This window comes from Mus caroli, unplaced genomic scaffold, assembly GCF_978045245.1.
Source record: "Mus caroli unplaced genomic scaffold, Mus_caroli_1 scaffold_9, whole genome shotgun sequence".
NCBI classification, from domain to species: Eukaryota; Metazoa; Chordata; class Mammalia; order Rodentia; family Muridae; genus Mus; species Mus caroli.
This window is the reverse complement of record NW_028227264.1, coordinates 93,150,407-93,177,557: the sequence shown is the minus strand read 5'-3', so window position 1 is coordinate 93,177,557 and position 27,151 is coordinate 93,150,407. Positions and strand designations below refer to the sequence as shown.

At 43.4% G+C, this 27,151-nt stretch overlaps 1 protein-coding gene and 1 long non-coding RNA gene across 2 annotated transcripts in view; one reads left to right on the top strand and one right to left on the bottom strand.

Annotated features, from left to right (window-relative positions):
• Positions 1 to 27,151, bottom strand: part of Ntn4 (netrin 4) — a 110,046-nt gene that overhangs the window by 57,087 nt on the left and 25,808 nt on the right. Inside the window, exon 3 of the mRNA XM_021174419.3 lies at positions 9,873 to 10,151. Within this exon, the coding sequence (XP_021030078.1) occupies positions 9,873 to 10,151 (279 nt within the window). The remainder of the gene's footprint in view (positions 1 to 9,872; positions 10,152 to 27,151) is intronic.
• On the top strand, positions 8,637 to 19,007 carry LOC110303330 (uncharacterized). Its single transcript, XR_002378916.2, has 3 exons — positions 8,637 to 8,751; positions 12,756 to 12,832; positions 18,712 to 19,007. It is a non-coding gene; the product is annotated as an uncharacterized LOC110303330 (long non-coding RNA).

Genomic DNA, 27,151 nt, shown 5'->3' with positions numbered 1-27,151 from the left:
TGCTTGCTTTCTTTTTATCTAAAGAATTAGACAGAGAAGCTAAGATAATATCAGAATTCTATATCACTTACATCATTATTATTTGCTTTAACATATACTACAGCCTATATCCTTACCCATGCTTTATTTCATTGCATTATATATTTATACTCCTAAGCTGTAGCCGGGCAGTGGTGGCGCACACCTTTAATCCCAGCACTTGGGAGGCAGAGGCAGGCGGATTTCTGAGTTCGAGGCCAGCCTGGTTTACCGAGTGAGTTCCAGGACAGCGTAACTCAGCTGCAGTCTCAGTTACATTATAGAAGTATAATGAATGTCAAAATTAACACACTCTGTAATTTAAAATGGATGTGCTGTCAGGAGGCCGAAGTGGGAGGATTGTGATTTTGGGGTCAATTGTATAGTGAGTTCTGGGCCAGCCTGGGCTACACAGCAAAACCCAGTTTCACAAGTGAAATTAAAAAAAAAAAAAAGACTCTTAATTTTCTCTACCTTCTATAGTTATAAAATAAGTGTGTGTGTATATGTGTGTGATCATGTGTGTGCACGTGTATGAGTGTGTGTGCACATGTATGAATGTATGCTCATATATGTGAGTATTTGTGTGCATGTGTGTCACTGTACATGTGTTGTGTGTGTGTGCTCACATGTGTGAGTGTGTATGGGTGTACACATGTATGTATCTGTGTTTAGTTTATGTGTATGGTCAATAAAAATTCTCTTTGAAAGTGGGAGTAAGGACTTACATTGCAGCTTATCTTCTGGATGAAGTTAATAGAGTGGGAGACCAGGCCTTGCAGGCATGGGCGCAATTCCAGGTTCTTAGCTATCTACAATATGGACTGCAGAATGCCATGCTGGAAGGGTTCATGAGAAAACTTCCAAAATGAGATACGCTTTACCTATTAGGGGATACTTTAAAGATAGGAAATGACAGAGTCGCCTTGTTCCTTCCCCAGTTTTAGAAGTTTAAACTGTTAGAGACTTGTTTTATATCTCTCCAGCTCCGACTTTTGACCCCCAATATACACACTCCACTTTCTTCAAATCATGCTCATGAAAAGGCGATGGAGCATTTCGGAGACTCCGTCCACCTCACGTCTCCACGGGCTTTATATTTCACCCTTAGAGGCGGCAGCTATGACGTCAGCGTTCGAGCTTTCGAGCATTTTTATCCTCTTACCTTACCTCACTGTGAAATAACTAAAGGTCTATAAGTAAACACTTTAAGTATTCTATGAGAACTCTTGCAAGAAACCCCACAAGGAATTCTTTTGTGAGTGCGGATCAGTGTTTAACGCCTCTGAGTTTGAAGACTTCGTAATCAGTCATCACTTGGAGTGGCTACTGGGTGTTAAGGGACGGCTGGGCGAAGCTGTCTCATAAGGCAAGGGTGCTGAAACAAGAAAGTTAAGACATCCCCACCCTCTCAGGAGAAGGGGCTGGGGGCTGGGGGCAGGGACTCTGTGAGGGGGAGATGAGGGGGCAGCCACTGGGATGTAAAAGAGAGAGAAGGGGGAAGGGGGAGGGGGAGAGGGAGACAGGGAGACAGGGAGAGAGGGAACAGTCTCACACTAGCTGGGCAAAATGGGAAAGCTTTCTGTATCAATGTTAGGAATACGTCTTGATCATTCATGCTGGTGACAGGATTACCTATTCATCCATATCTTTGGGTGACAAATGAAACAAGTGGGTGGCTCTAGCTTTTTGTCAGCAGAAAATAAAAAAATGACTTAGAACCACAGATGGAAGGAAAGGCTATTAGAACCAGAAACCCCTCCTCCTAATGAACTGAGAGGTTACCCTAGCCTCTAAAAGACAGCCAGGCATAAATTATTTACTTTGTAGATTATCCAAAGTTACCACTTACACTCTTCCTCTGTGTCTTTCTAAATTTCCTTTCCTTTGGACTATTTCCCTGGTTAATGAATAAATGAATGAATGAATGGAAAAGAAAGATCAATGCTAATTTAGGGTTCCATGTTTAAATGTAGATAGCATGGATAGACTTCCTATTCCTATAAGAATCCTTTCAATAAAACTTTTTTTTTTTTAATTTGGCTCACGTGGTGGTGCAAACTTTTAATCCCAGCACTTGGGAGGCAAAGGCAGAGCTTTGTGAGTTTGAGGCCAGTCTGTATATATGGCAAGGTCCACGTCAGTCAGGAGACAGGAAACAGTATAAAGAACCTGAGTCTGAATAATGCTCTGTGATTGTGACTTCAGGAAGGAAAGCCCTCTTCCACATTTGGACCTCCGCCTTCAGAACAGACATATAAATCTACGTCGAGCACCACGTGGGATGCGCATGGGAAGAGCATCACAGAGCACTTAACCTCTCTGTTCTCTTGTGTCCTCACTTCCAACCTCGCTAGGTTTATTCTGCGGTGCATTGTCCTAATCCATCTCTTGACCCTGTCTTCATCCCTGTTTCCCTCTCAACCTCCCTCCCTTCTGTGCTCTGCTCTTAGCCAGCTAACCCTAGCTGGATGCTTGGCTTTCCTGGAATAACAGGAAGAGGATGAGCCTTGGAGATTGATTGGCAGGTATGTTGAGTGTGGCTGCCCCCTTACTAGCTTTTGGGAAGGCAATAAACGTCTCCACACTTTGGTTTCTCTTCTTGAAAGAAATGGGAAGGACACATTGTACAGCTGTTGTGAAGGTTAAACTCAGTAGCTTGTCAGCATGATAGCCCAGCTTGCTACACTACAGTATTTAATAAGTGGTAAATGTTAGTCTTTATAGTTCATGGTAGGTTTTTTTTTTCTATGCTAAGATCTAAAACAAACTTACAGATGTTCACTTCCAAATATGGCTATGTATCTTACTGTAAAATAAAAACAGATTTAAAAAAAAATCTCAACTCAGTCATCTCATTTAATAACATACTGTTTTAAACTTTCTGTTCTTTTCCATAAGACCTTAAAGATTAAAAGGTTTTCTGATAATATACATATACATACATATATACACATATATAATCAGAAAACTATATATATGGCATAACATAACATATATCTCGCATAACATATTTTACAGACAACATTTTCTTTTTATTCATTTTTTTCCTCTTAATTTTGTGTGTATGAGTGTTTTGCCTACACGTATCACATAGGTATGTGAACCACATGTGTGACTGGGGCCTGAAGAGATCAGATGAGGGTATTGGATCCCTTGGGACTAGAGTCATAGACTGTTGTAAGCAGCCATGTAGGTGCTGGGAAGAGAACCCATCCAGGTTTCTGTGTAACAGCCAGTGCTTATATTCAATTGCAAGAGAGAGAGAGAGAGAGAGAGAGAGGAGAGAGAGAGAGAGAGAGAGAGAGAGAGAAGTGTATTGAAATAAAACCTCGTGAATGAGTCTCAAACATACCTCCACAGACCCAGTGAAGTGCATGGTTCCCCAAATCTCAGCGTTCACTCTTAAATTTAGAATAAATCAGTCAAAATACTGACCCTCTTTTAAAATGAGTTTCTCATTATGAAGTTTAAATCCACCCTAACAAGCATAGCTCATGGCACTTTAAAAAATTCTCCATGGTTCTCAAAGGTTTCTGGTTTTATCCAGTGGATTGGATATTTCAGTTAAAAAAAAAAAGTTCCACGTTCCTTTTTATTACCATCCATCATCCACCAGCTGTAAAACCACCAGCTGCTAGAAGAAACAGGAACCAAATTAGCCTCCACAGCTGCGGAGAGAAGAAACCTTCGGAAAACGTCACCTAATTTCTGGGCTCTCAGCAGGCTAGAGCCAAAGTACAGTTTCCCGTGCCACAAAACCCCTGGCCTTGTAAACATGTCAAGCAGCACATACGCTTAGATTTATTTTCATCCTCACTGGGAAGAAGTGTTGTGGGAAAAACAGCAGAGGTGGCTGAGATCCTGCGATGCGCTAAGAACAGCGAAGAAAGTGTTTACCCTAGTGAGGACACAGCTGGCTATTTCGGTTTGCATTCATTTTCCTGAGACTGCATTTCCGCACGTAGCTCAGCCTGACCTCAAACTTGGAATCCTCCTGCCTCAGCCTCCCGAGGGCTGGGGTCACAGACATGTAACACCAAGCCTGAAACCATCATACTTTTTAATCCTCCCAGTAGCTATGAAAGCAGATCTTATCCTTACTGTATATGAGAGACTCAATACCGTATTTACCAAGTCACTCGGTCTCTGTAACCGAGTGACTTGGTAAATACGGTATTGAGTCATACTTGTGTCTGGTTGGTTGGTGCTCTGCGAGGCGAGGCTCGTGACTAGTCACTGCAATGCTCTGCCTTCCAGAGAAAGGAACTGTTGAGGGAAATGCAGTGGATGAAGGCTAGATGGAGTGGATCCAGGAAGTGGGAGGAGGTGGATTGGGTGAATCCGGGAAGTGGGGGGAGGTGGATAGAGAGGATCCTGGAAGTGGGGTGAGGTAGATGGAGTGGATCCAGGAAGTGGGAGGAGGTGGATGGCGTGGATCGAGAAGTGGGGGGAGGTGGATGGGGTTGATCCAGTAAGTGGTGGGGGAGGTGGATTGGGTGAATCCAGGAAGTGGGGGGAGGTGTATAGAGAGGATCCCGGAAGTGGAGTGAGGTAGATGGAGTGGACCCAGGAAGTGGGAGGAGGTGGTATTCTTTTTGAAAGTCACTTGGAGCTGCCTATTGGAATATTTCTACTAAAGACAGAGAATGACCTTATAGTCTTACACAGTTTAGACATAGAACATGTATCATTTTCATTAACTTGTCCAATCCACTCCCATCCTCCATTAAGAATTCTAAAGCCGGGCGTGGTGGCGCACGCCTTTAATCCCAGCACTTGGGAGGCAGAGGCAGGCGGATTTCTGAGTTCGAGGCCAGCCTGGTCTACAGAGTGAGTTCCAGGACAGCCAGGGCTATACAGAGAAACCCTGTCTCGAAAAACCAAAAAAAAAAAAAAAAAAAAAAAAAAAAAGAATTCTAGCCAAGGGGCTGGAGAGATGGCTCAGAGGCAGAGAAGCATCTACTGCACTTGTGGAAGACTGGGGTTTGAGTCCCAGTATCCACGTGGTGTTTCACAACCATCCAGAGAGCCAGTCAGGGGATCCAACAGGCATCCATGTGATGCACATACCTGCGTGCAGGCAAAGCACTCATGCACATAAAATAAAATAAACCTAATTAAAAAAAACGTAATAAAAGGAATTCTAGCCTAGAAAATCTGACTTTGTTATAGTGACTCATTCTAGGCACAGAAATTGTTCTACGTGAATCAGCTTAGTCTTTAAGCCAGTGGCCTTAGACCTCAGCAAATATCCAAATCACCTGAAAATCCTTTCCTCTTAACAGACGCTAGGGTCCTGTCTGCAGGGTTTCTGGTTCAGTTGGTCAGAGATAAGAGTCTAAGGATTTGCATTGCCTACAATCCACTCCAATGGAGAAAAAACAATGTTCTGAAGAGAGGCACTTAGTTACAAGGATTTATTTATTTTTATAGTTATGTGCACTGGTGTTTTGGCTGCATGTACGTCTGTGTTGGGGTGTCAGACCCCTGGAACTGAAGTTACAGACACTTGTGAGCTGCCATGTAGGTGCTGGGAATTGAACCTGGGTCCTGTGGAAGAACAGCCACTGGTCTTAACTGCTGAGCCATCTCTCCAGGCCCGAGACTCACACTTTTATGAACAATAAGGTGACCTCTAAAGGAATAGCATTTCACCTGGCAGTGGTGGGGCATGCCTTTCTTCCAAGTGTTTGGGAGGCAGAGGCAGGTGGATCTCTTGAGTTCCAGCCGGAGGTCATTCCAAACTTGTAAGTTATTAATCCAGTTGTTTTATGTCACATTTGTATAATAAGTGGTGTTCACACACACACACACCCATGGAGAGACAATTAGCCTGTGGCTATGTGTCACCAAGGTCAAGAGTTTTTCTTCTAATGTGCCTTTTGCTCAGCTGAGCAACCTAAGAATGTGAACTCAGCAAATCAAAGGAGACAACCGTTTCCAGACTTAGGATTTGCATGTGTGTGGTGTACATGTTCTTGTGTGTACAAGCATGTGGCGGTCAGAGATCAACAGTGGGTGTCTTCCCCAGTTGCTCTCTAGCTTGCTTGCTTATTTATTTATTTATTTATTTATTTATTTATTTTTGAGGCAGAGTCTCTAACCAAACCTGGAGCTCAGCAATTCTCTGGGTTGCCTGGCCAGTGAGGTCCAGGACCCTCCTGTCTCTACTCCTCCCTCTGACAGGGCTATAGGAACATGCATGCCTGGAACCTGGCTTTTCACCTGGGCTCTAGGGACCAAAACTCAGGCCCACTTCATGCTTACTCAGCAAACACCAAGCCATCGCCTCAGTCCATGCTTCCAAATTTAAAACGAGTTAAACACCCCTAATCCAAAATTCTGAAATCTCAAATCAGGACTTTCTCTGCAACTGTAAGATAACGCAAGTGTAAATTTCCACCCATGTGATCTCCGTGACGGATTGGAGGCAAAGCATGGATGGGCTGGAGCTAACCTGTTAAAGGATCCTCACACTCTGTGTATAAGGTCTGAGTCAATTACAAATACATTTCACGTTTGGATTCGAACTCCATTGGCATAACCTAATTACGTGTCTGTGAACTTTCCCAAATCCCAAGTATTTCCGATCTCAGGTGTTTCAGATAAGTGACACTCAGGATTCCCCACCGAGTCTTCACGATCCAGAAAATAATAGGTAAAAGATAAAATTGCACCTAAGCATATATATCTATCCATTTCATTATAGACTACTTATGGATTGTTCTGTTCTTAAAGACGGGGCAGGGATGCTTGCGACACCAGATCCCTGGGCACTGACAGTCTCTGCCACTTGCCCTGGTTAGACTCCAGTTTGACCTAGCCTGGCCTGGCCCAGACAGACACAGGCTTAGTTAAGGTAAATAAATGGGTTTCCGCACTGCAGCAGAAACTCAGAGACACCAGAAACTAGGACCATTTTCAAATGAAATCTTCAACTTCCATTTTCAACTTCAAAGTAGCCCAAGACTATGGATTAAACTCGGTCTCCACCCCCAGGATCTCTCTATGGAATGAGAACCTCTCACTCCGGCATCCCTTTGGCATGGACAGATACTCACTATGTGATCTTCCCTATTCATTTACTCTGCTCCCTTTTATCTCTGGGTGATTCTCTTGCTGTGGGAATATCGTCTAGAATCATCTTACTTTAAGGTTTCTATAAAAACGTCTGTTAAGTTTGAGTAATTTTTTTCTGGATGGATTCCAACAGAATGAAGACAATCTTGTAGAAGGTTTCTTTGAGGAAGGTTTACTAAACCTTTGAAAGTTTACAGCCAGATGACTTATCTAAAAGAAAAAGAAATACCGTTTTCTAATGCATGCACAGGGAACCACTGCTCTGGCAAGTTAGTCTGGGCAGTAAGAGATGTTCAGTTGTTTGTTCTGTTGGTTGGTTTTGACTTTCCAAGACAAGGTTTCTTCATGTAGCCCTGGCTCTCCTAGAACTGGCTGTGTAGACCAGACTGGCCTTGAACTCACATGGACCTGCCTGCCTCTGCTTCCTAAATGCTGTGGCTGGACTAAAGGCATGTGCCATGAAGCCCAGTGAGAAACTCCATTGTTTAAAAGGTTGTTTATTCTATAAACACTCATTGAGTCTCTCTTCTGTGTCATGTGCTAGGGGAGGCAAAGCTAGCGTCTGTCCTTCTGCTCAGGATTCCATTCTGAAGTATTCTTGCATCACTTGGATGGCAAGTCAGCTGAGGGAGCCAAGGGCCTGTGGACCTTCCCATAATTTACCAGGATTTAGTGACAGATATGCATGAACATTCTCCCTCACACACATTTTCTAGTGCCCGCCCCTCCCCCCCCACCCCGTAGCCTATAGGCAGCATGTATTCTGCTACACCTATAAATACGACCCAGCACAAAAGTAAAAAAAAAAGGGGGGGGGCTTAAAATATTATGAACTCCCCCCCCCACCTCCCCACCCCTGTCTTGTGAAGTTGACTGTGCAGGTCTCAAGTATGAACTTTGCAGAAGACAGCATTTGGCTGAGAGAAGCCAAAAAGTTGGGCATCCCTGCCAGAGTGGACACTTGTCTCAGAGCATCTGGGTCGTTTTTCTTTGAATCATACCTGAAGAAAATTAACTGAGATAAATAAAACTATTCCACTCTTCATTTGTAGCAGTGTTACTTTAAAGATCTTTCACTGCCTAGAAACTAGAAGGTACTGGCTACAGGAAAGCTGCATCCCCTTTTTTTCAGTTTGGGGGCCACTAAATTCACTTTTAGAAGTAATTGTTTCTATCCTGTCCTAGTCATCTGAGTTACCTTACCCATGATGCCTTGTGCCCCAGCAACTCAGCCCTATTAGCACACAGTGTCCTGCTCGGGAACCAGTCCATGATCTCTGATAGTCTGTCCTACATTAGGACCAGGATTAAGAAGAAACTCTACAATCTACCCTTTCTGCGATGCTACATAGATACTCTGAGTTGTTTTGTTTTGTTTTGAGACAAGGTCTCACTTTGTAGCCCAGGCTGACCTTGAACTTGCAACATTCCTGGCTCAGCCTCCAGAGTGCTAGGATTTCAAGCCGACATCCCCGTGCCCAAGTTACTCAGCCTTCTTAATGTAAAGGTCTACCGTTTGGTTTGTTGCTGCTGCTGCTGTGGTTTCCTTTGCTAGGCTTGCCAGCGTATGAAATTAAAGAATTGAGTGCATTCAGGATTCGGATAGCCAGGAGAGAAGAGCAGCCTGGAAGACCATCTGCAACTGTCTAGGTAAGGAGACCAAAGCTCCCAGACACCATGGAATTCTACTCCCCTGTAAAGCATGAGAGTATGACGTTTGCAGGAAAATGGATGGAAGCAGAGATCGTGATGTTAAACGAAATAAGCCACGCTCATAAAGCTAGTAACAACATGCTTTCTCTCGTGTGCAGAATCTAGGTTTATATTCATATATGCATGCATACAGACAATATATGGATATGCACATATGTATGACAGGAGCGTAGAAAGGATTCTATTTGTAGAGGAAAAAATTCTGAAGAGAGGGTAAATAGAATAAATGTGACATGAAAGGGGCTTTTAGGGGGAAGGCGAGGGGGAAACAGGTGGGGGTGGGGTAGAATGGAGGAGGAGGGCTGACTAATAAAAAAGTGTAAATAAGGACACAGCAGGTGTGAAAAACGTCACAGTGAACCCCTTTTCTACCTGTGCTCTGATATTTACTTGCTGAGCGCCTGCTTCTAGCTCAGGGGATGCGCTGGGTCCTGCGGATATGGATATCCTGAAAACACAGGCCCAGCTCACTGGGAAGTGAGCTCTCCACGGGAGACCACGGGAGACCAAAGGCGGCATTGTGGGGTGAGCACATTTGCAGGGAAAGGGAGGGAAGGGCATTTGTGTTCTGTGAATGCAGAAGTAGAGGAGGTTAACTCTGCTGCTGGGTAAAGGGGGTTCAGGCCACTCCTCACAGAGAACTGCTATTCATCTTATGGCTGAACAGCAAAGCCACCAGATGCATCGAGGATCTTGTTTTCCATAATCTCAACAATGGTTCCTCGTTACCACCACAGGTGGCTAGTGTGTGTGAGAATGCTGTAAACAGGATCTTGCCAAGTTCTCAGTACTGCTTACTTTATACTTTAGATCCAACAGTCACAGCATTAAAAAAAAAAAAAAGATATTTCTAAGGAATCTAGTTATCATACTTGAGTACAATTCCAAAAATTGACATTTCAAACACAAGTGAATAGTACTTTTGGGGTGAGGAGAGAGCTGGGGGGTGGGAGGGTGGTGCTAGCAGAGAAGGAAACCAGAAGTGCCGTGAGGGAAGCCAGGGAATTTAAGACTATAGTCCCCAAAACCGAAGGTAATTTCCGGTTGGTTTTGCCTACCACGTGGAACGCTCCTGGGGCCTTGATGGGTCTGAAGCCCTCCACAGGTAAGCACTGGTCAGCGTGGCCGTTGCAGAAGCAGCTGCCCTTGACGATGAAGTCATAGACTGCGTAGTGCATAAAATGGTGAGGCTTTGCGTTCAAGTCGTTTATCTGACAAGGGCAGGACTGTCGCTTGAGCAGCCGCACTCGGAGGTTGGTGATCTTCAGCTGCTCCTGCACTTTGGCACTGTAAGGGTTTTCTATGTCGTATGGTGGTGACAGGGCTCTGAAAATAACCTGAGAAGAGAAGAAAACACCATGTGTGTGTGAGTACAGGCTAGTGGGCACGCCCTGGATTGTTTGCACGGTGTAGTCGTGGTTTGATTTATACCTTTCATTATCGGCGAGTGATAAGATAACCAGGGGCTTTTAGAACTTGATCACACCTGGAGAAGGGCCACCCTGTTATTTTAAGGCACAGGTGTGCTGCCTGTTCGAGTCCAGATGGGAATGGTGTACAACCAACAAAGCTTTGGCTCTTGAGATGAAGGTGGCCGTGGCAGAGATCGTGGGAAGAGATTCTGGGCAGAGGAAACAGCCAGCTTCCAGGGCCCTGCAGCAAAGCCAAGCTTGACGCATTTTGGGGCAGAACAATAGCCCAGGCATGGTGGCAAAATAGGAGTGAGGCAGGAGGATCATGTGAGCCAAGAGTTCAAGACCAGCCAAAGAAACATAGAGACCCTGTGTCAAAACCAAACTAGAAAGGTCAGTGTGACTGGAGACCAGTGACCAAGGGAAGAGTGGCTGGGAGACCAGAAAACAAATGGCAGACAGATATGCAGAACCGGAGGCCTTGGAAGGCTGTGGTGGGCTCATTGCAAGGAGCCAATGGGAGGGTCTAGCTACGCATCCGATTTGAATCACTCCATGTTCTAAAGAGGTAGTGTCACTTCCCAGAGCAGAACAGATTGTACACAGTAAGGGCAGGAATTGTAGCTGAATGTGTGCTTAGCACAAGGGAGGCCCTGGGTTGGATGCCTACCACTTTAGTAAACAAATATCTAAATCGTCAGAAATCAAATAGGAGGACTAGTTGGGAAGCAACTATAAAGTCATGACCCAGGGCGACCTTGTATTTCTGAGTGAACTTTGACCCTTCCAAAGACCTAATCATTTTTGCTATTACACGAATATTCTTGGTTGTCCTTTTCTGGAACTGCCTTCTGTGTTTGTGGCACTTTCAAAAGGAGCATCCCTACAGACAGTCAACGCGCTGCCTTTGTGGGCGGGTTGATTTCAGAAGTCATTTAAGTCCAAGTGTAAGGAGAAAAGTTTCTGGTCAAGCTGCCTGATTGCGCTCTGCTCCAGTTAAAGACACTATGCTAGTGAGGCTGCTTCTATTGTGTAGGTTACGGATGGATGCTGAAGTTTTGGGAAGGAAATCAGTGAGAGGAAGGATCAGCAGGGTAGAAACCTCGGCCATGTGCGAGTCTCTGCAGTACACAGGGGTCATATAGTGTCTCAGGCATGGCTGCTACCCAGTCCCCAACTTTCCTGTCACCTGGAGAAGCAAGGTTGGTAGGAGGGGACAGCCAATGGAAGCCAAGGGAGAGAAGAGATTCTGAAGAAGGATATAACATGAAATGGTATTTAGAATACATGCTTATTACATGGGTTTTATAAAGATATAGAATAAAATCTCAGGCCATCTTGGGCCATTAGGTGTGTTGAGGCACTGAGTATTTTCTGGGCTGTAAGGACTTAAAAACTCTAACAACAATAATTAAAAAATAAAAAAAAAGCAGAGATATTTTGGTAACCAAGTAGCGCAAAAATAATTATCAAATGTAGGCTTCAGAAAAACTACCACTTAGGGGAAATGTCTGGTGCTTGTGGAGTCCTGAAAAGGGGTTGGGTCCCCTGACACTGGAGTTACAGATGTTTGTGAGCCACCATGTGGATGTGGGGACCTGAACTCGGGTCCTCTACAAGAACAACACATACTTTTAATTGCTGGGCCTTCTCTCCAACCCCCCAAAAGTCCATTTCTAAAATGAAATTTTTGTATCTAAAGCATTCCTTAAAAAAGACATGTGTATATGTGCAAGCAAACACACACACATTAAAACAACAACAACAACAACAAAAACCACTGTAAATTAAAAAAAAAAAGGCTGGGCTTGGGGTCATAACCTTTTAATCACAGCTCTGGGAGGCAGAGGCAGGTGGATCTTTGAATTCAAGGCCAACCTGTTCTACAGAACAAGTTCAGGGATAACCAGGGCTGCACAGAGAACCACCCCCCCAACACACACACACACACACACACTACCACCACAAGAAAGAAAGGAAGGAAGAGAGAGAGAGAGGAAGGAAGAAAGAAAGGAAGGAAGAAAGAAAGAAAGGAAAACGTATTTTATAGCAAACACCTGAAAAGGCAGGAATCCACTCTGGAGAGCCATGTCTCCATGCTTATGAGGATAAAGCTGCTCTCAATAAGATATATCCGTGCCTGGCTCAGGATTCCATAGACACTTGGCCTTTATACACTAGGCAGAGTGATTTCCATTATAAAAAAAAGGAAGCTGAATTACTCCACACTCTTGCTTAACCATCTGTCCTCCTCTCCGCCCTGCCAAAGACCCATTTTCTTCAGAATAAAACACAGTCTTTCAATGGCCCTGCCTAATTTTGGTCCTTAGTACTTATAGCACTTGTACTTAGTACCTGACAGTCTATCTTTTTAGTACTTATAGTACTGGTATTTAGGGCCTGACAGTCTATTTATAGTTCTTTATTGTTAGTACTTACAGTACCTACACAATAAACAGTATCTACAGTACCAGTACTTAGTACCTGAAAGTCTTCTTATAGCTGTTTATTGATCCATTGTCTTCCCAGGATAGACTGAAAACGTCTTGGGGAATAGTCGCAGTGTCACAAGAACCACCCTGGCGCTTTGTTTAATGCATCTTTTGGTAAGTGACTTAATTACAAAATTATCCTCTGCACCTGAGTAATAGCAAGATTCCGAGCAGCCTCTCTCTGTGGAGACCCGGTGCTGAGTTCCACAGTGCAGTATCAAAAGGGTAAGAAAGGACGGGAGAAACAGGCTGCATTTGCTAACTATCCGGTGTATGCAGGTCTAGTTACTTCTAAGCATCTCAAACCAAGACCAGTTTCATCTTAAAAGGATTGTGGCCCATTTCTACCCACATGTAAAGTTGTTTGCAAAATGACGCAGAGGGAAATTGAAATTCCCAACAAATTCTATGTCGCCTAATTGAGAGTCGTCGCCGTAGAAGGAACGACGTTTGCTTTTTAAAGATGGATTAACTCATTTCATATTTTTGAAAGTCTGAACAAAGAAAACTCTCCAAAGCTGGAGACATCAGGGAGAAAACTGTAAATGAGACCGGTTTTCCACACGTCATCCCCAGACACCAGCATTTCTGTTATCTCTTCACGCAGGCATAGACAGGCTGGAGCTGGGCAAGCAGTGCCCACTGAGGAGCTGGTAGTGTGCTCTGTCCTGTCTGCCCACCCTTCCTTTTCCTGGATATTGGTGGCAGCTGTTTGCGCTCTGTTCCGGCCACGTGCTTACCCTTGACATTTACCCCGACTCCCTCTCCCCACCCCACCGCTTTCACCCTGAGAGTTGTTTAGCACCGGCACACAGGGGTGGGGGTTGGGGGGGCGGGAAGATCTGTCAAGGTTTGGGGAAACTTAGAGGCCCTTTTGCTTCCTGAACCCTGCCCAGGGCGGCTGAATGGCGGCTCTGTGCTGGGTGTGCATGACTCCACTGTTGGCACGCTGATATCAGCCGGGAAGGGACATCATGACCCCCGAGGCTGCGTGCTGGAAAGGAGACAGCACAGTGCCACAGACACAAAGGGGAGTGGGAATTTAAACCATGAAATCTTTTTTTGTTTTTCCCAGAGAGGAGACACCTTAATCTGATACTCTGGGAAGGGGATCTAGCCTGTATCAGGAAGCAGAGAGGGAGCCAATCCAGATGCTGCAAAAAGTCCTGGCAGGTGGCCCTTGGGTCCCCACCCAGAAGAACCCTGTGTGTCATGACTGGAGAGAGGAGAGGCACTGTGGAAGCCTTCCATTTCCCAGAAGCCTCTTCTTGTTTTGTCCCCAGGAAGAGGGTAGGTGCCCATGGGCACGCCTGTTATTGATCTGCCTTTAGTTGCTTCTGAATACATACTCCCAACAGGGGCACTTGTAGAGCCAGGAGCAAGGTCTCCTGAGCAAGACTGTTGGAGCCAATGTCCAGTGCCTCATGATTCTTTTTCCTTAAGTGAAGAAATTTTATTGCGCTTTAGTTACCCACATTCTGCTTATTACAGAAAAGTATGCCATTCAAACTTCAGAAGACAATTAAGGGCCCACTCTATGTTTCACCAAAGACAACCAGGAACATGAACTCAATAAAAGATCTTTCCCCCTAAACTCCAGTGCAGAGTGAAAAAAAAAAATCTGTACGGTTGGTGAGTATTCGTCCAAGCCTCTGTATCAGTAGTTCTGAAAGTGTAGTCCTTGGGGGAATTTGTTAGAAAAGCAAATTCTTGAGCCCTCTCTCAAGCCAACGACATCAGCAACTCTGCAAGCTTGGCTGAGCAATCTGACCTTCAGTGAGCCCGATTCGGATGCAGAAGAGAGAGTGAGACTCAGGGCCCTGCCATAAGGTTTAAAAACAAACCTGCTTAGAATGCCATCTTACGGATGACATAATTTATTTAGTGAGGCTGCTATTGTTAGGCAATGAAGCTGTTTCCTTCCCTGTGTAACCAAATACAATGAACAACACTGAGATGTGGACGTCCATAGCCTTGTCCTAACTTCCAAGTAAAACCAGTGGAGCAAAGAAAAAACGCATCATTTAAAACTGTCCTTCCCAGTGAGTCTTGGACCCTTTCCCCTGGTCTTGCCTGACCTCTCTCCTTCTCTTTTGTTTATTTGTTTTTCAAGACAGAGTATCACTATGTAGTTCTGATGGTCCTGGGAGCTCACCATGTAGACCAGGCTGGCCTTGAACTCACAGAGATCCACCTGTCTCTGCCACCTGAGTGGTGGGATTAAAGGCACGTGCCAGCACTCTGGGCTTGCCTGAGTCTTATGAGGCTGGGATCCCTAACATGACACCTGTGGCTGTGGATTCTCAGCTCAGGTTCTTCTTATGTTCTTCTTATGCCCTAGTGTTAGGAAGCAATCCTTAAAGAGCCCTGAACGGGCTAGCTTCTCTTTGTTTTCTGGAACTTTCACATCTGCAAGACTTAGTTGGAGGAAGGTGGTAACTAGGGATGGGCCCTGCACTTGAACAGCCTATGATACCTTGGCAGCCGATACAGTGTGACCAGCAGCCTCTTTCTCCTGCTGCCAAACTTTGCCCACCCTGGTGGATTTTATCTTCTTGTACCCTAAGCCAAAACACAAACCCCTTGTCTCTTACAAACAAACAAGCAAGCAAGCAAGCAAACAAGCAAATCAGCCCTAAATGAGGCAGTGTATTGAGAATGAGTAAGAGCAGCCTGCTATGTCTTTTTTTATGCTTTGAACTGGGAATTGTTTCAAGCAGAGTGAACAGAATAAGCGCTAAATAAGCATCAGGTGCATGGTGGTGATGGCGTTCTTCCAAAAGTGTCTTACATATTGCCCCGTACTTCACGTTTATTGTGTAGGCAGCTGGGAGGGAGAAGGGGAGGGAGAGAGGGAACAGGGAGAAAGGGAGGGGGAGAGAGAGAGACAGAGACAGAGACAGAGAGAGAGAGAGAGAGAGAGAGAGAGAGAGAGAGAGAGAGAGAGAGAGAGAGAGAGAGAATCAGTCTGCCTTTCAGAAATGGTTATCACATTAAAAACGGAAAGCACTTTTCAGCGGGTATCTTGGGAATGCTTTAAGTCCTCCTTGGTCACCCACCCTGTGATGCCCCCTTGGCTGTTCCTCCAGGATGGCACTTGCTCAGGGGTTCATTGTTGGTGTCCTATTGCCTGTCTGTATACATTAGACTGAGCATTCAGAGAGTTGGGTCCTTGTTTGGTTAACAGCTATGGCATCTCTGCCTGCCCCATAGTCCCGAGCACAGGATAGCACTTCATAACGACTGTTAGACAAACTAACGAATGAACAAGCTGTTCCTCAAATTTCATTTTAAAAAGAGCAGTCAAGCAGGGACTAGATTTAGAGCTAGGAAAGTGAGTTGTTCTTAAAAACCTCCTGTTGACTCAGTCTTTGATGATTTGATATACATAATGTGCATTCTGATAAAACTACATACATATAATGTGAATCACATGCACCCTGAATATCTATGCAAAATATGTGTTGCATTTCATAATGACTTTATGGCTTCCCTCTCTTCTATAGCATATAAGGGGTTTTTATATGTTCAAAAGATGTCTTCCTTGTTATTGGTTTTCTAATTTAACTCTCTTGTGGTTGGAGACCATATATATGATGCCACGTCACATTTATTGGCATGTGTGTTATGTATGTATGGTTCAGTATATGATCAACCTTGATAAAAATTCCTTGAAAGGGCCATGACCTTCCAACTATAACAACCATCATGTCTATGTCTCTGTGTATGTGAGACTTCTGCTTTATGTAGTTCACTGTTTTGGGGTTCATAAATAGTTAAGATTGTTATATTCTTATAATGAACTCCGTTATCAATACGAACTGTTTCTCTTTAACTCTAATAATGATCTTTGGCCTGAAGTCTACTTTATTATCTGCTCCATTCCTTTAGAAATATATCTTATGCTATCCTTTACTTTAGTTGGATCTCATAGTTAAGCAGGATTCTTGTAGACAGCTCAACTGACCTTTTGACACGTCTAATTCAATATAACAGTCTATGCCTATAGTAAGGATATTTATACCTTAATGTGATTGTTGATGAAACTGTGTTTTAGCTTATTTCATTCTACTGTTTTATACTACAGAACCTATTGTTTTATATTTCACTCTCTTTCCTTTGCTGTCTTCTGTTAGACTGATGAGCCCAGAAACTTATTTAACTCCTTTTTGTTCAAATATTGAACTTTTTGAAAAATGATTGCTTTATAAGATACATATTTTCCTTCAGTTCTAGGGAATGATCCCAGTGCTTTTCGTACGCTAGACAGGGACTTTACTATCAAGCTACCTTTCGCTTGTATTGTCAACTAAAACCTAATCAGGATGGTCACATATACCAGCTCAACTATGGTATAATAAAATTATAGCAATACATTCCTATTCCCTAACCCTTTGTGTTACTGCTGTTATGCATTTTGGTTCTCCACAAATTATATTATAACCTCCAAAACATGTTGATACCTTTGCATTAAAAAGACAGCCCTCATTAAGGAAAATTTAAAAATAAAACCAAATTTTTTACATTTTCCATTTTTGACATTTTCTCCTTTTTGTACCTCTAGATAATGATGTAGTATCGGAGTTTATTGTTGTTGAGTTTTTTTTTTTTTTTTTTTTAAATCTGAAGAGGGCCCTTTAACATTTCCTTGGAAATGCAAATTTGCCAGTGATGGATTTTCTTGGGGTGAGGGAGGCCTTTCTAAGTCTACAAAATCTCCATTCCATCTTCATTCTGAAGGAAGTTTTGCTGGGTATAGAATTCTAAGTGTTGATTGTTTCTTTCTGTTTCTTTAGATTCCACCTCTGCTGTCTGGCTTGCATGATGAAGGCAGAAGCCTTCTCACCCCCATACCTGTTCCTCTCCACACACTGTGTTTGCTCTGATTGGTTTTTAAGATTTTTCATTTTACTATTGGTCTTTAAACAAGTTAGTTTATGATGTGGCTTTGGGTATTTTTCTTGTGTTTTGTTGAGCTTCTCGGATCCCTTCTCTCAGGTATTCCTGAGCTTTCTCCTGAGATGCAACCAAGCTACGTGACACAAGCTGGATCCTTTTGAGGCTTACTTTTAAGTTTTGTTAGATACGCCCCATACACTTGTTACTACATGTGGCGATTTGAATGAGAATGCCCCAAAAGGCTCATATATTTGAATATTTAGTTCCCAGCTAGGGAACCATTTAGGAAGGATTAGGAGGTGTGGCCTTGTTGGAGGAAGTATGTCACTAGAGGTAGGCTTTGAGGTTTCAAACGCCAATGCTAGGTCCAGACTCTCTCCCACGCATCTCTGTCTCCTGTCTGTGGATCAGGATGTAGCTCTCAGCTACTGCTCCAATGCTATTCCTGCCTGCCTGCCTTCCTACCTGCTATGAAGGTTGTGGTCTAACCCTCTGAAACTGTAAGGAAGCTCCCAATTAAATGCTTTCCTTTGTAAGCATTGGTCAAGCTCTCTTTTCACAGCAATAGAACAGTGACTAAGACAGTATTGGACACATTCTACCCCTCTACAGTGGTGATGAAACCCCACTAGCTACTCTACTAGTGAATTACAAGATCCATGCTGGTTCTACATAGCCCCTGTGACTTGTAGATACTGTTTCCTCTGCTCTTTGTGGGGAAAGTGCCTTCTGTAGTGTGGGTAGTAGCTTTTGTTTTGAAATGTAATTGTATTACAGTTACAATTATAACCAGTGGTAGCACTGAAACAGGGCTTACTCTATAGTACAAGCTAGCCTGAAACTCGTGGTATAACCCAAGCTGGCCTTGAACTAGGACAATCCTCCTGCCTCAGCCCCTGTGTCCCAAGTGTTAGGATTATAGATGTGAGGCACCACACCCAGTGATAGTTTTATCCCCTACGTGTTGATCAATTCTCTGCTGAAGCTTTGAGAACGACCTTTGGAAGTCTGTTTCCTTTCTGGAACTACATCCTCGTAAGATCCTGCTGCCTTGACCTTCCTGGACTCTCACCGTTCTTTTTTACTTCTCACAGGTTCTGAACTCAGAGACTCCATCAGGCTCCATCTATGCTCCCTCTTCCTGCATCAGCATCCGGTCACTTTCTCCAGACAGTCAGAGAGGTGATCTCAGGGCCTACCCTCAAGCATCATTGTCCTGCCCCACCTGATGTCCGATGGCCTTGAAACTGTTGTTAGCAATCAGACATCTTCACCACCTGCCCCAGGGACCCAGCAACAGCAGGATACATTATCACAGCTGCCAAGATAGGACATTCCTACTGTCGGCACGGGTAGCAGATCCTCGCTACATCTTCAGATAAACAGCCAGTCCCCCGTCTCTTTGCTCCCCTTTTCCCTCCACCCTCGTTGAGAGGCAGCCTCTGTATACCCTTTCCCCAATAAACATCCTATGTGAGATCTGTCGCTTGGTGTGACTTCTTGGTGCCCATGCCTTAGATCATGACAACTACTGCTTCACAAATCTTGTCTGGTATTTAGTTATTTCAAGTGAGGGTGAACCTCACTTTTTTTTTTTTTATCTACCCTGATTGAAAAGTTAAGGATAAAACCCTAGTAAACTTTATTTTTTTTTCTTTTGGTTTTTCGAGACAGGGTTTCTCTGTATAGCCCTGGCTGTCCTGGAACTCACTTTGTAGACCAGGCTGGCCTTGAACTCAGAAATCCACCTGCCTCTGCCTCCCGAGTGCTGGGATTAAAGGCGTGCGCTACCACACCCGGCGAACCCTAGTAAACTTAACTTTCATAAAACAAAATGTTAAAATTGCATATGGGCTAGCACTTTTTAAAATATAAATTAGTAGGAATAACATGTTGGAATGTTTTTGTTATTTGGTTTGTTGTTGGAATTGGTGGTTTTCTCTTTTCTTTCTTTCTTTCTCTTTCTTTCTTTCTTTCTTTCTTTCCTTCTTCTCTTGGTCTTTTTCAAGACAGGGCTTCTCTGTGTTTCCATGGCTATCTTGGAACACTCTGTGGATCAGGCTGGCCTCAAACTCAGAGATCCACCTAGGTCGTCTGTCTCTTAAATATTCTGGTTAAAGGCATATGCCACTACTGCTTTACAGGCTTTTTGGATTTTCGAGATGAAGTTTCACTATGTAAACCCAGACTTCTTTCCAGCTCAGTGTCACCTTCCTGCTTCGGCTGACCAAGGAGTAGGACTACAGGCATATGCTATCACATGCAGTTGAAAGTCTTATAATAAAACCAAGAGCCTGGTTGCAGTTAGTAAATAAAAAAAGACATGAAAAACAAACGTTTTTCTTCCTTTAAAAAAAAAAAAAGATTTATCCTATTTTTAATCATGTGCTTGTGTGTGGGGAATACACACGAACTTGAGTATGGATACCTGTGAGGGTCAGAAATGTCTGATCCCCTGGAGCAACCTGACATATTACATGCTCGCAGGTGAACCTGGGCCCTCGATTAGAGCCACACCCAGGAACCATTTCTCCATCCACACACACAACCGTTAATATTCTTTAACATCAATGAGGAAGGCTACATGCCATTGCCTTCTGAAGCCAGATGAAGGTTTTGGCATCCAATTGAAAGACGCAGAGAGCATATGCTCTGTGAGAGAAGGAGAGGTGCCCTCCTCTGCCCCACAACAGGATTCTGCCTTGGTGGGTAGGGTTCCTCTTGGAAAGCCTGTGAAGTTTCGGGCTTGACAAAAGCCTTGCAGAGAGTGGGCGTTCTGAAAGGCTAGATAAGGCGAGGACGGCAGAATTGGCACGTGGGCGTCTGCAGTTGAACAGCTGGTTGGTTTAATTTTAGAACGTTTGTCCTTGACTGTAACACTCTCGGTGAAGCACCTACTTGTCTTGGAGAAGTATGTCTGACTTTTGGGCAGCACCCGAAACCTTTGGCTTACACCCCTGAAGCGTGAGGCACCCCGCTTCATCTGATAACCCACCTTTTAGAGTGGGAGAGTCTTATCTGCGGAGATAGGACAATATAACCCCATAAAGCCCTCCGTGGAGCGGGCTGAGGAATGCCGTGCACTCAAGTGACTTACTTGTCCGATAATAACCTCCCGTTGGAAGTACACAAAAGCTTCTTTGCGTGTTTCAAGGGCATATTTACGGTTTTAGCGTGATGAAAGGGCCCTTCTTAAGTATCTTCAAAGGGAAGGAGAAAGACAGGACCGACGGGAGGGACAAGAAAACAGCAGAGGAGCAAAGTAAAAACAAAGATTGCGCTGGAAACAAATGCCCCCAAGTCCCCCCATCCATATGGAATGCTAGCGATTCCTTTAAGTCAGAAGTCAGAATCAAAGGACTCTGGCAGCGGAGTCCTTAGGGCTGATGATCTAGTCCTGCAAAGCTCAGAGTGCTTTACACGATCAGTCAGCAGCTCAGCGACAGTAAGAACCAGAAGCTCCCATTTAAGAATTTTCCCCACTAATCCCACTTACACCTTTGTAGTTATCCACTCCTGCTCTGTAGGATTAGGAAAGAGAGCATATGCTGTCTCCGACTTCTACTTGTTATACTAATAGTGGATGGGATTGACTGTATCCTTGGAAAAACTGATAATACTCATTCCTGTGTTGCACACGAGAAAGCCATGAAGGGTATATATATATATATATATATATACATATATATACACACACACACATATATATATACAAAAATGTTTATATGCTTATATATATAACAAATATGTTTATATATATATAAACAAAAAGTATCAAATGTAAAGATGTCTTCAAAAAAATCACTACTCTTAACAAATAAAATGACTGGTACACAGTGTTTCCCTGGGCACCTTGCTTTCTTTGAGACACAGGCCAATCAGTGAACGCCAGTCAATGTCTAGGACTTACTGACAAACCCCTCAGATTCTATCCATCTACCTGGGTAGCGCTTTGACATGGATGACCTGTGTTCTTTAGCGCAGGCTTGGCTCACATCCTGGCTCATCAGGATCTTCTAGTTGCTTGCTCTATGACGGGAATGTACGGATGACCTCATGGTTTGCACCTGCCCTTCTCTCCCAGAGTGAAGCTCATCCTGTCCCTAGAAAGCTCCCTTCCAAATCTGCTCCTCACCTGGAACACATCCCTCTGTCCTGGTCACCTGTTACCTACCCTGTGACTTGGCCAACTCACCCTGTCTTACAGGTCTCATCTCCTATAACAGTTTATTCAGGAAGTTGGCTTTCTTGTCCCTCCTCATCAAGAGCCCACCTTAGATGTCCGTCCTATTTCAAGACTTCCGGACTTACCATGCTCATTTCTTAATTTGTTTAATTGTTTGTATTTTTCTCTAGACTATGAGCTCTATGGACACCGAGGAGTTCCTCTCCTCGCACAGCAAAAGCTTAAGCCATATTGTAAATACGTATTTGTTAAAACCCAGACATGCTTGACAATGACTTTTAATTATCAACAGCTTCCTTCCTTCCTCACCCCCCCTCCTTTTAAATCTCATTTTATCCTTAAAGTACACCTAGGGTATGGTATTATTTATTCTCATCTTTCAGATAGAGTAACTCTGAGAAAATGCTAACTTGTTCAGGGTCATGTAGCTGGGACTCAACTAATGCCTGAACCCAGGTTGATGGAGTCCAAATTCAGCTAACTCCAGTTATTTAGAGAGTGAAAATAGATGACCAAGAGACTGGAGTCTTCCTTCTGGAGAATTAACATGATAAGAGAAGAAGCCAGGCAGAGGCAGCTGGGGGAGGGGTGGGTCAAGAGAAGAGGAGCTGAGATGGAAAGAGAAGAGCCAGGAAGAAATATATAAGAAAGGGTCAGGGATGAATGGAATAGAATAGAAATTTTCCTTTCCCTTCCTTCCTTCCTTCCTTCCTTCCTTCCTTCCTTCCTTCCTTCCTTCCTTCCTCCCTCCCTCCCTCCCTCCCTCCCTCCCTCCCTCTCTCTCTCTCTCTCTCTCTCTCTCTCTCTCTCTCTCTCTCTTATTCATTTTTTACTATCAAAGCCCAAAGAAATAAAAAGTTAGATGCTAGTCTAAAGGAGGGAAAAAGACTGGAAACCTTGCCTAGTTTGTCTGGATACAGAATAGTTTTCTGTTGTTTATTTTGAGACAGAGTCTCACTGTGTATCCCTGGCTAGCCTGGAACTACATAGATAGACTGGAACTAAAAGGTCTGAGCTGCCACACCCTACTGAATGCAGAATACTTTCAGAGGGAATGAGGGTGCAGTTAGGTTTCAAGAAAGAAATTGGGAGGAGGAAAGAGAAACAAGAAAGAAATAGGGGAATATTCATTCATTAGTTGAGAGGTATTGGGGGAGGGGGAGTTACACATTGAAGTGTCACACGGAAGTCATAAGAGAACATAAGGCATTGCTTCTCCTGAGGAAAGCTGGCTAGGGGGTGTGGTGAATGAAGTGCCTGTGGGTGAGGAACTTCCAGGCTTCAGATAAAGTCTTGCTTTAGGTAAAGTCCTTCTGTATCCCTGCTATGGGTGCATAAGGAAAAGCTTTAGCTGCCACACGTCCTTGTCGATACTTGGTTTTACCAGTCATCTTCACTGTAGCCTTTATAGTGAATACGAACAATATCTTGTATGATTTTAATTCATTTTTCCGTTGGCTGGCAGGATTAAGTGTCTTATCATGGTTGGGCACATTCCTTTGATTTAGTGTCTATCCAAAGCTCTCGCCCAGTTTTGTTATTATTCTTGAGTTATGACTTTCATGAATTATTCCATGTAAACACATATTCAGGCATTAGACTTTCAAATCCTCTCAGCCAGGCACTTATTTTCGTAAGTGCTTTAAAAGCAACATCTTTTTAATTTTTTTTAAAGTGTAACTTGCATTTTTCTTTTGTAGTTGGTGCTTCTCGAATCTCATCTATGAAATATTTGATTCAACCCTGGGTCATATAAACTTTTTAAAAAACAAATTTTGTGGGTTTAAGCTCTTATACTTGGGCTGATGGTCTGTTTCAGGTTGGTTTGTATGTGATCTGTGTTGGCATTCCTTCTAAACTCCGCCCAACAGTTACCTGGCAAGCCTGGTAGGCCTGGATTACTTTTATAAAGGGGCTGTTTGGCCACTCCTCGATCTGTTACTATCTCTGACCCTTCTCTCTCCCTGACTCTCTTCTCTCCCTTACCCCACTCCCCGTCTCTCCCTTCCCTCTTACCCACTCTCTCCAAGTGCTCCTGGCCAGCTTCTCCTCTCTCTGTCTCTGTCTGTCTGTGTCTCTGTCTGTCTCTGTCTCTGCCTCTTTCTCTAGTCTCTTCCCAACCCCCTTTCCCATGCCCTAAATAAACTCTATTCTATATCATATCCATCGTATGACTGGTACCTCAGGGGAAGGGATGCCCAGCATGGGCTCACCAAGGCAACCCTCCCATCTCACCATACCTGGCTCTACAAAACAAATCCTGACTCTCTTTTTTATAAAATACAACAATGTGAACTCACTAGTGAGGTTCTTGAGACTTCCTTAATATTGTTTTTAAGGTCTACAGGTGGTATATGGGCCAGAAATGGCCACCTTTTCTTGTATGAATTCTGTTGGCAGTGTCAGCAATCTCATTCTGTCTTTTTTCACCCGAGACTCATTGAGGTGAGTCTTCTTAGGTCTGTAGATTGACAACTGTCACCTTGCTTGGAAAAGTTTTTTTTTTTTTTTTTTTTTTTTTGCCTTCTGCTACTTTGAGACTCTCATTGCACGAATCTCTGAACACCCGATCTTCTCCCATGGTTCAATAGTCTTTTATTATTTTGATCAATCTCCTTTGCCTCTGCTCTCATTCTTTTAGAGTTCCTATTGGTGGCATCTTTTTTTTTTTTTTCTGAACTGCATAATCTCTTTTTTTATGCAGCATGTGTGATTTTTCATTTTGGACACTGTGTGTTTCATTTCAAGAATTGCCATTTTAATGTTTTTCATGTATGCCGTGGTTCTCTTCAACATGTTCATGTTGTCTTGAACATGTGTAGTATACTTACAACAGTTGCTTGATGCCCTTGTCGGCTGATTCTACTGGCTGTGGGTTCTTTGGCTGGGTATATTTCTATTAACTTTTCTCCTGGTTTGGAGCCACTTTATATATATATAATTATAATTTTATATATATATATATATAATTTGATAATTTTTGTTTAGAGATTAGGCATTGTGAATTTCAGATTGTTACTTGGTAGGTTTTTATGTATGTCTCTAAAATGGGTTAGACTTAAATGTGATGTAAAATTAGTTTGTGTGGGATAAATTATTACCTTGAGTGTGAGTGTGTGTGTGTGTGTGTGTGTGTGTGTGTGTGTGTGTGTGTATAGAGGCCAGAGCAGGACAGTGGATGTCTTCATCTTTTACTCTCTGCATTATTGCCTTGAAACAAGGTCTCTCACTGAAGGAAAAGCTCACCATTTTGACAAGGTTGGATGACTTGTGAGCGTCCCAAATCTCCTGGTCTCTTCTCTCAATGTTGGAGTTATATGCACATGCAGCCTTGCCTTGCTTTATACATGGGTGCTGGGGATTCAAACTCAGATCCCCACATTTGCAAAGCAAGCACTCTTACCCACCGAGCCATCTCCCCAGAAACATTCTCTTTCATGTTTGGTATAACGAATCCTGTGCCATCTGTAGTCTAGGGCTCTCTTAGCTCCACCACTAGAGCTTTCTGAGATCCTTGTAACAACTCTGAAGGATGCTGTCTCTCATTCTGTGTACTGGGAAGACCAACTATTTCCCACTGTGTGGAACTACTCAGAAGTGTTCAGTTGTAGCTTTCTGGAGGTGCTTCCTCCACTGTTGTTGAGGTTTAGGGTACACACATCCCATTTGGAATGCAGCCAAAAGTCCAAGTCAACCTTTGCCCTGATCTCCAGTTTTTCTCTTAGGTGCACCCCTCCTCTCTCTAGTAACCTCGTGAGTGGTAGCAGCCTTTCCTTTTCTCCACATCCCTCTATGTCTCCTCAGCCCAGCCACTGGAATCTAGATTTCCTTCCCATGCTGAGGCTTGGCAGTGTCCGACTAGTAATCACCAGTGAGCAGAGGCAACCCTAAGGCCCGCCATTTTTGTTTCTACTCTCTAGGATCACAATCTTGAGTTGTCTACGTCTAGGACCTGAGAACAACTGGCTTAGGTAGTTACTTTTTTTTTTTTTTTTTTTTGCTAAATCTTAGAGCCGATAATCCTTGGTGAGTCAAAGTCATTTCAGAGCTGGAACTGTTAGGATATTGTAACTCGTGCAATGTTAGGAATGAGACAAGAGAAAAAAAATATAAAATCATCTGATTTCCATACGTCAGTCTGCACGTGTAAATGCAATTCTCCTCTTGTTAGTCCTTCTAGGCTCTGCTTCCCTTCCTCTCTGAAGGGTTGAGGATTCTACTTGAGAGGTTTTTTTTTTTTTTTTTTTTTTTTTCCTTTGAACAAGTTGCAGAGTTTGTTCTCTACAGTTTGTTGGGTTAGGAAGACATGCTCAGTGTCAGAATAGTAGAAGCTATCCCCTTTTCCTGAAGTACAGGGAAACTCTGACACCTCCGGGTGGGGGTTTTATTTCTTGACCTCCTAGGCTTTTGCTTGGTCTGGCTTCCTCCATTCAGTGCAATCAGAATAAAGCTTTTAGATTCTTCTTTGCCTTGGCCACTTAACTATGACATCAAAGGATACTAATGCGGAAATCTGTAGTGAAAATGAAAAGGGAATTTCTTCTATGAGGTGGGACAAGAGAGGTATTCTTTTAAATCAAGTATATTAAAAGTGATATTATCTATCTATCTATCTATCTATCTATCTATCTATCTATCTATTTTGCTACAGAAAACCACAGTTACATGAGCCTTCTTTTCAATGTAAGTGTGCAAACTGGGAGACTTCTATAACACAAACAACACTAGAATGTTCTTTCTTTCTTTTTCTTCAGACTTTATCAGGAGCAACCAAATGTCCTGCTGAAGGTTTGAAAACAAGCTTCTAACTAGCCGTTTCCCTGGTGGGGAGTTCCTGGCTACCAAACAAATAGACCTCAAAAGGACCTCCCAACTTGCCTTAGGCCACAGACAAATATTTGCGGTTACTGGAGTGGTAGGGAGGACAGGGCCACTTTGCCCTTCACTGGTAGGAGACCTTGAGGTCCAGTATTAATTACCACCATGAAAAATTTTCCCAGTAAAGATTAAGCTCACATATCTTTTCCCTTTAAGTTCCAGTCTGCAGTATGAGGATTAGTTTCAAGAGAGTTGAATTAAGGGAAAGAACAGCGAGCTGACTTAGGAGGAAGGCTTGCAAAGAGAAAGCCCAGCAAGTAATTGGCCTTTAAAAAAAACAAAGCATGAAACTTATCCAATTTGTACAGCATATTTTTAATGACTTATTTATTTTTTTGTGTGCACTGGTGTTCTGCCTACATGGATGTCTGTGTCAGATCTCTTGGAACTGGGCTTACAGAGGAGGAAGAATTATCTCAGGTCTAAAGCAAACCCTATATGAGCTGCCATGTGGGTGTTGGGAATTGAAC